This window comes from Aspergillus thermomutatus (assembly GCF_002237265.1).
Source record: "Aspergillus thermomutatus strain HMR AF 39 chromosome Unknown NODE_146, whole genome shotgun sequence".
In the NCBI taxonomy this organism is placed as follows: Eukaryota; Fungi; Ascomycota; class Eurotiomycetes; order Eurotiales; family Aspergillaceae; genus Aspergillus; species Aspergillus thermomutatus.
The window spans coordinates 66,822-75,610 of NW_020798195.1; the positions used below are offsets into that span (position 1 = coordinate 66,822).

Sequence of the window (8,789 nt, forward strand, 5' to 3'; positions counted from 1 at the left end):
TATCAGGCCCAAAACTCTATTAGTAGAAGTAGGTCACTTTAAGTGATCATGACGTCGCTCTGTTAGAGTGCATTGAAGACGTGGAATGGGATCTGCTGTTTTTCAAGCCTGTCAGCAAATTTCGATCTGCTTGAAGAGCAGTATACTTGTATTGACAGCAGTCAAAGAGCCACAGGGTGCCCATCCAGGAGGAGCACACCATCCGGAGCAGGCCCAGAGGTGTGCCCATAAGCCTTGGAAATACCACACAAAGATCCAATATGGATGAGAGACTTTCTTTCCAAACTCACTCTGTAGTTACCGACATGTGAGATGTGAAATGCTCATCATGTGCCATTTGTAGCTGCAAATTCGATGACCGTACGGTGTAGGATGGCCCGAGCCGGAGGGGATTATGGCAACCAAGGTTGAACATTTCAAATCCTTGAAAAGGTTGATAGCTCGTCTCAATTCAGGAACGAAATATTGGTTGGAATCAGTGGAGTATCCAATTCTTGGACCTTTTAGGAATACGTCGAAGCCCGCTTCACAATAAAGCACCTAAAGCCAATCAGGTCGTTGCTCCTCCGATTTTGATCTGAGATACGTACCTATCGAGTAGTGTATGATATGCATGAGCGTCGATAGCCTCAAAGAATCGATATAAGTTGATTCCGTCATTGTAGGTCATCGCAAGCAGAGATGGGGGCTAGCTCTGGTCTAGATCGGCCGTGAAAACTGGGAAGAGTCTCTTTCAAGCGATAGGTCTCATAGTATTGGATATTAAGAATATGTTGAGTAAAGGATGACGAGTGAGCTCCCCTCAGAGTTCATATTGAGCGAGAGCAATGACCGCGCGCGAGGAGATGATTTGACGACGAAGGAAACCGGCCGGAAGAAGAGACAAAGAAATTAAATGGGGGAGAGAGAGAGAGAGCAATGATACCGTGATATCGATAAATAAAGTTTCTTAAGATCGAAACGGAAGTCGGTCGAGCCAAATAGGAGCAGGATCAGCCAACGTTGTGTTTCTTTGTCGCTCTCCGATTTGACCTCTTTGTTCGCTCCTCCATCCTTCCCATGGAACAGCCAATGTGCATCCGTGAAGCCACCACTTGACTATCTCGATGACATAGATGCTACCATGGAAGCTGGGATACCATTCGCACTGTCTTTGTGCCCGTTTGCCAGTCAGTTGACATCTTGACATCTTTTTCGCTATGACCTACCGGGAGATCAGCCCTTGACCAGGGATCATGCCTTCGAGTCAATCAGAATCGAGTCATATGCGCACTTTCAACATGAGTCGCATAAGGATCCAGGTTGGTTGAACTTTATCAGTAAGAAACATATAGACTAGCTAAGGCTGACCTTGCTCCTCAAGGTAGTATCGAAGTTGACCATCTGTACGAGGGAAAGATGTCGCTTTCAACACCTCACGCACTGCGTACAGTACATATATTCTAGGTACAGCGTTATCACACACACTGATCGCATATTTCATCGTGCACGGCAACTGAAGGATATCTCATGAATGAGTCGCGGAAAGCTCGACTGTCCTCATGTTAGAGACAGGACAAAGCGGGCCACCCCGAGGTGGGGATCGTGACAGGGGGCCCTTACTGATGGGTATCCTGTGGGCGCAGGCAGGGATAGTGACGGTCATTGTGTTCCTGAGATTATATGCTCGCTTCATGATTCACACCACCGGCTGGGATGACTGGCTGATGTTCCTGACGCTGGTACTGAACCACCGACAATGATCACATGGGACGACGCGAGCTGATAGGGGCAACAGGCGATATTCATCGGGTCAATTATCATTGCTACCCTCCAAGATAGTGTCGGAGGCTACCGACATGTGTACTATCTGGACGAGAATGCCATCATGCAGGCGCTGGAATATAATTTCATCCTGCGCAGTGTTCATATCATAGCATACGCTACAGGCAAAGCATCCATCGGCGCATTCATTCTGCGTCTGATCGGACCGCAGAACATGTGGCAGAAATGGGTTGTTTGGGTCCTCATCATATTCACAACGCTCGTGAATGTGTTGAATTGTATATTCAACTTCGTCCAATTCAACCCGGTGCAGGGTAACTGGGACCCAAGGGTTTCAGCCAATTGCTGGAATAGAACGGCGCAGCTCAAGTTTGCTTATTTCATGTGCAGTATGGTCACCAATAGGCCAGTTCACAAGACGAGAATGATGCACTGATTCGAAGATAGGCGAGAATATCGTGGCAGACGCGGTTCTAGCCATTATACCGGCCACATTTCTTTTAAGTATGAACATCAGTCTCAAAAAGAAAATCAACTTGACGATCCTCTTGGGACTCGGTTCGATGTGAGCATCATTCCTCGGTTAGTTGCATTTATTTCGGATAGACGCTGATCGGCGTACATCATAGGGCTACAATATGCGGCATTGTCAAGACCATCGAGCTGGACTCCATCAACAATGACCCTGACTTCACATGTACGGAGTACCCTTCTTGTTACTAATGCCTCACAGCGCTAACCTCAAAGCAACAGGGGGATTATACACCGTAACCGTCTGGGCCTTATCAGAAATTTTTGTCATCATCACCTGCGGCAGCGTGCCGGCCCTGAAACCGCTCTGGGATCGGTATATCGTAAGACGATTCAGCGAAAACAATTCGGAGTGTCACGGAAATTGGTTCGAAAACTACCGGATGCGACATGTCTATCAAACGAGACTTCAATCTGGCTCAAGTCAAGCCAAGCACACGCCAAAGAGCGCAAGCACGAGCAGGTCATTATGGTCTTCTGATCCGGGAGGTCAGACGACGACAACGCAACTCGCCACCAAGGCTTCAGGAGAAAGAGACATCGAGACTATACAAGAGCCTCAGAGTGCTGTTCAATGTTCTGACGGGTGAAAAGTGGAGGCAATTCTTGGTGAAGTACCACCTATCGTGGGCATAATGTTGCATATAGACCTGAGATGACTCGCGAGCGTCTCCTTGTATTCTATCGTGTGTATCTTTGCATAATCTATCACCATCTAATCAGGAATGTACACCAACAACCAAACGACTCAGATTACAGTCAGTCATTCCCCGGAGTTAGATAAGGTGAACTAGAAGAAGTGAGTCTCTAAGATTTGAAGCAATACTCCCCCAGCAGCCCAGCCACAATACTCGCACCCACAAGATGAGACCCCGGGCAAAACCACCACGCGCAGCTCGCTGAGCGCCGCAGATCAACAAACCATAACAAAGCAGCCAAAGAGAGAGCTGTTCCAACGCAGCTGCCTGCAAAATAGATTGTCGAGAACTCGCATGCTACACCCGCGGCGAACAGCAACATCACCTGTGTCACCGCGAGAACAGACAATCCCAGCTTCGTGCGATCACCAAGACGGACAGCCAACGACCGTACGCCCGCCTTGGCATCGTCTTTGGCGTCCTGGTGTGCGTAGATAGTATCGAAAATGACCGTCCACAGGATACTTGCTATGTAGAAACACATCGCAGCCACCAGGCGTAGGTCATTGGTCTCGGTTCCAAAACGATGCAAGTCCGACAGTGGGAGAGGGTCGCCATCTAGAGCCGCACCGCATAGGAAGATAGGCATCCCGAATGCAACTCCCAAAATGACCTGTGGGAAATCTGTGACTCGTTTCCCCAGAGGATACACCAGCAGTATAGCTGTCATAAGTGCAGCATGATTCATGCATCCCCGCGGCAGAGGAAGAAGCAGCGCCATCCCGACGGCTATCTGAGCGAGCGTGAAGAGGTGGCTTTGGGCCGTGGAGACGGCGCCCCGGGGAATGGGACGATTTCGGGTTCTAGACACCTTGCGGTCGAAACCCTGGTCCAGAGTGTCGTTCCAGGTACAGACTGCTCCGCGCAGTACGATGACCCAGACTGCGAAGAAGAGAAACAGAGAGATGAGGGTCCGGGGGGACGGAATCCGAGAAGAAATGCTGGCTGCCAAGGCGAGACCAATGGCGAAGTGCCAGTAAAAGGCCCAGTACCCTGCGGGACGGTCCAGTCGCATGAGCTCGGCATATGGGATCCAGCTCTGTGGCATTATAGCGAGCAGCCCAGTCTTGGGTGTGGTGTACTTTGAGCATGGCATAGAGTCATTTTTGGGGATTGCGTTGGTTAGGACCTGGTTAGGACCCATCACTTCTTGATCGCAGGTATTTGCTTTCATTGTCAGGTTGTATTGAATGATTGAGGGCTGTGATCCGCAGTCGATGATTATCTTCTCTCGAGAGGTCAAGGTCAATGAGATGAGAGCAACCAAAATATCTCGTTCTTCGGGCCTTCCTCCTTATTTATGTAACTCTACCTGGAGGTTGCGTCCCGGCAACCTGGCGCCTGGGTCGCGTATCGAAAGCATCTCCGTCAGCCCCAGGGCCGTTATGAGCCCAAAGAGGCATTTGTCTCGGCAGTCTGCGAGTATGTACTTCTGTTCATACAGAAGGAAGGGTTGTTTTATCAGTCAAGGTCTTCGTTCCGAGACAGTATTAACTGCGCTTACCGTTGGTAACCTCGTCGTGGACAATCAAGTGAAACGTCAGTTTCGGCATCTCAATTCGACGAGGGTTTAGTCCATCTGTGTGTCTTACTTGGCTGGTCTGTGTGCATGGTGAGGACACCGGTGGGCTTGCAAGCGTTCGAGGAAGGGAGAACTAATCCCGCACATCTCAGAAGAACCACCGGTTATAGATGAGACATCACTTGAACGTCGGTTTGCTGAAACAGCTTGAGCGCCACACACGGAATTGCATTCCTAGACTTGAATTCTCGGATACCTCGACGCCTCATGACACAGACCTTGTATCTTTGTGCCTTCGAGTCTTGGCTCTTGCGTTTTCAAGTCGAGTCCTTGGAAGATGCATATTTGTTGCTCGCCAGCCTTTGGTGACAATGACATCTGGGTGCAGATGCAGACGAAGAACGCCAAGGAGCATATCCGAATATCTCACGGACCCGTTTGGAAAATCCGCTTTCGGATTTGGGGGACTGAAGTTTCGAATAATGGATCAAGCTATGTAGCAATCTCCCACGCAGCCTTCCTTCAGGGGCTCGTATGCACCTCGGGCATTGCATTTGAGTTTGAGTCCCGTCATGGCAGAGAGGTATCAGAGTTAGAACCCTACTTCTGCTCTTTAGAAAAGCGACCTTGTGTTGGAATAGAAAGTTTTCATGCCGGAGAGATCAACGGTACCCATCCGGTCAAGCCGCTGGATATATTGATTGGTCTTAGACACTTCAAAGACAGGGGAAGGGGAACCAGAGAGGCGGATCCGAACTGTGAAAATTGCTTTAGCAATCGAGTGAGTCTTGCAGTTGTGGTAGGACTGTAGGAACTTCCATTGGAGAAAAGTGCTGGCAGTTGGCAAGATGAGTGGAGTGGGCTGTGGAAATGAAATCAGATGCTTGCACGATGTTCCCAGTTGGCGCGGAGATAAGTCGGAGACCGGAAACCCCATATCGCCATCCTCCCTTACTCTCGTGTTCAAGCAGGCAACATGCATTCCATCTCATGTCGATGACAGAATCACTTTTAATCACATTTCTATATCTTGATCTGGTGAATTGATACAGTTTCTCATCCACAAGTCCCGGAAATCAGGATGACCGACTTGACGACAAAACCCCACGTCCAGAACGTTCAGAACGCGAGCATGGTGACCAAAGAGAAGAAGAGGACCCGAGTTCAACTGTCATGCACCGCCTGTAGAAGCCGAAAGTACGTCTTTTGCTTCACAGTCATGGAATTTTGTGCTGATGCATGTCTAGACTCAAATGTTGTCGGACATATCCATGCACCAATTGCGAGAAAAGAGGGGAGGCCGCCTCCTGTACCTTTGTCGGCCGAGGCCACGTTCCAGAAGGAGGTCAGTTGATCAAATATCAATTGCTCACAGAAGACTGACAGAACAAAGTATAACCAATTCTGGCTAGACCCACAGGGAGTGTCTCTCGAATGGCTCGGTCTGCTGTATGCTGTTTTTACATTGGCAGTATCAGTTTTGAAAACGATAGAGGAACCATTACCCCAGTCACTGGGGGACCACCTGGTCGCCATGACCAGATTCCGCAAACGTACGGTGCAATGTTTGGTCCAAGCAAACTATATCACCCCCGGCAGATACAAAGTCGAGGCACTGTTTCTGTATACAATGGGGGAGTTCTTCAGAAGTTGCGATGCCCAAGTCGGGGTCTCGTTCATGCTCGGACTCACCATAAGGCTTGCCATGCGGATGGGGTACCACCGCGACCCCCGAAATTTCCCCAAAATATCAGCGTTTGAAGGGGAAATGAGACGACGTATGTGGGCTGTTGTGAGCCATCTTGACACCTTGATTTCATTCCAAGTCGGACTACCTCGGGCAATCCAGGCCTGGCAACACGACGTGGAGCTGCCGCGGAATTTATATGATCAGGATTTCGATAAGAATACGGAAGAACTCCCACTTTCTCGGCCAGAAACCGAGCGCACTTCCCTATGCTATACCAGGGCCAAGGGAAGAGTCATGTCTGTCTTTGGACGAATATCAGATCTTGCATACTCACGGGAACCGGTGACCTACGAGCAAACGCTCGAAATTGATCGGCATCTTGAAGAAGCGCACGATCAAATTCCGTCGATCCTACGAATCAGGCCCATGGAGCAGTCAATCACTGACCCATCTGACCTGATCCTCAACCGTTTCACACTGGAAATTTTGTATCAGAAGTGCCGTTGCGTTTTACATCGGAGGTACCTGGCTGAATTCCACGACAACATGCGATACGCATATTCTCGCTGGGTTTGTATGACCGCAGCGAAACAGATCCTTCAACACCAAGCAGTCCTGCACCACGAAACTCAACCTGGGGGCCAGTTATACCGCGAAAGGCAATTCCCGAATTCTATACAAAACACGGACTACCTACTAGCAGCCATGATTATCTGCCTAGAACTCTCCCCTGGCCATCCCACAGAGCCACGAACGAACAGTCAAAGCAACGATGTGACAGTTATCGTCAAAGGCCGTGAAGACCTTCTATCAGCCCTGGAGACAACCCATCAGATTTTCAAGGACATGCGCCGGCGGTCGGCGGATGCACAAAAAGCATATGCTGCGATGTCAATCATGCTGCGCTGTGTCAAGAAAGGCATGCAACATGCAGCAGACCCAGCCGGTAGCTCAAGTGGTCTCGAATTCAATACAACCAGTGATGGTAAGTCAACAAGCCTGATAGCTTGTGCAAGATACTAAATTATCGGACTGTAGTTTCACCACCCCCGTATGACGGCGAGCAGAATCGGCAAGGCCCCTCGTTCATGCTTGCCCATGACCAGGTCAATGCAATGCAATCACCATTTGGCTCGCTGGATGTGATTGAAGAGATGCTTGACGCACCGACCAACCTTGACTGGGTAAGAACATTAAGGCCGTTTTGCTCCAGCTTTTGCTAACCTTCCGCAGCGTCTCTGGGACCAGCAAATCCAAGGCCTTGAAGATGCAAACGCGCGCACTCTATGGTATCCTGGCTTTGAGTCATGAGAGCTGCCCTCGGGCGTCTTCAAATCTGCCAGCATTAGGTCGCATGGGTAATCGCTGCCTGTCGATCGTCTTCAGACCCAGACGAGCTACAACTCTCGGCTCGGGAGAGAATCTAAACGATAGCTACTTCTGAATGATGTTCATAAACCTTCATAGTGATGGACCTAACTGCTTACATGCGTTAACTGGCGCATTTGTGGGTTGACTGCTCTTGTATATAATGCATTGCATATGTATATACCCCGAGACATGACGAGGATTTAGGCTTATATTTGATTCATTCAATCAGATCCCATCTTGAGCAGTAATTAGAGATACTTGAAATTATTAAGAAACAACACACTTATTTTCTGTGCTCAATGGCCATGACGTCGCTATACAAACCAAACTACGCCGTTCGGCACGTCCCGCGTGGATCCTGCAGCAAAGGAAAAAAGTAGTCAATTGCCCTATCTCACATCTGCATCAGAGGCATCCACCTCCATGCAAGTCCTCAGACACAAAATGAAATCATCCTTACCACTGCGACGCGTTTGTCGCGGAACGAACACCACCATCCGTCCCTCAACCTCACCAGCACTCGTCCCTCGCAGTTCGCATCACCCTCTCTACCAGCGACGAACACCAACAACTCCAACCACTCGCTCAACACCGCTCACAACCCGCCGATACTTCAACCTCCCCTCGCTCTCCTCCCTCTTCCCCCCGACCAACGGCAACGGCAACGGCAACAACAGCAAAAGCCGCGTCCTAACTGCCACCCGCACCCTCCCCTACACCCCCGGAGCGCTCTTCAAAGTGATCTCCTCGGTCGACTCCTACTCGCAATTCCTTCCCTTTCTCACAGCCTCGACCGTCACCCACCGCGACCCGGAAACCGGGTACCCGACCCGCGCCTTTCTGACCGTCGGCTACGGACCCCTCAGCGAAACCTTCACGTCGCGCGTGGACTGCAATCCGGACGAGTGGACTGTCGAGGCGCGCAGCGGGGCCAAGTTCGGGGTGGACTCGAAGGATGGGCAGGAGGGGGGTGTCTTTCCCGGGGCGAATGAGGGCATTTTTGAGTATTTGAGTACGAAGTGGGAGTTGAAGCCTGTGCAAGGGGGAGGTGTGCAGACGCGGGTGCAGCTGGAGATTCAGTTCGAGTTTCGGAATCAGCTCCATGCGGCGATGATGGGTGCTGTTGAGGGGCAGATGGCGGGTGTTATGATTGAGGCGTTTGAGAAGAGGATTAGGGAGGTGGAGGGGAGGTAATCATCAGTTATTCGGGCTC

At 50.2% G+C, this 8,789-nt stretch overlaps 4 protein-coding genes across 4 annotated transcripts; 3 read left to right on the forward strand and 1 right to left on the reverse strand.

The window, feature by feature from the left end:
* Positions 1-1,541: 1,541 nt before the first annotated feature.
* On the forward strand, positions 1,542-2,885 carry CDV56_106902 (uncharacterized protein; the record flags this gene model as incomplete). Its single annotated transcript, XM_026760521.1, has 5 exons — positions 1,542-1,721; positions 1,778-2,153; positions 2,212-2,329; positions 2,394-2,461; positions 2,518-2,885. 5 exons carry the CDS (start codon positions 1,542-1,544, stop codon positions 2,883-2,885), a joined length of 1,110 nt encoding a protein of 369 aa, XP_026613010.1.
* Positions 2,886-3,102: 217 nt separating this feature from the next.
* CDV56_106987 (4-hydroxybenzoate octaprenyltransferase) lies at positions 3,103-4,167 on the reverse strand (the record flags this gene model as incomplete). The annotated part of the gene is made up of 1 exon (XM_026760606.1): positions 3,103-4,167. One exon carries the CDS (start codon positions 4,165-4,167, stop codon positions 3,103-3,105), a length of 1,065 nt encoding a protein of 354 aa, XP_026613011.1.
* A 1,429-nt stretch (positions 4,168-5,596) lies between these two features.
* On the forward strand, positions 5,597-7,516 carry CDV56_107105 (putative C6 transcription factor; the record flags this gene model as incomplete). The annotated part of the gene is made up of 5 exons (XM_026760724.1): positions 5,597-5,699; positions 5,763-5,860; positions 5,936-7,190; positions 7,244-7,389; positions 7,439-7,516. 5 exons carry the CDS (start codon positions 5,597-5,599, stop codon positions 7,514-7,516), a joined length of 1,680 nt encoding a protein of 559 aa, XP_026613012.1.
* A 504-nt stretch (positions 7,517-8,020) lies between these two features.
* On the forward strand, positions 8,021-8,770 carry CDV56_107222 (ubiquinone-binding COQ10-like protein; the record flags this gene model as incomplete). The annotated part of the gene is made up of 1 exon (XM_026760841.1): positions 8,021-8,770. One exon carries the CDS (start codon positions 8,021-8,023, stop codon positions 8,768-8,770), a length of 750 nt encoding a protein of 249 aa, XP_026613013.1.
* Positions 8,771-8,789: the final 19 nt, after the last annotated feature.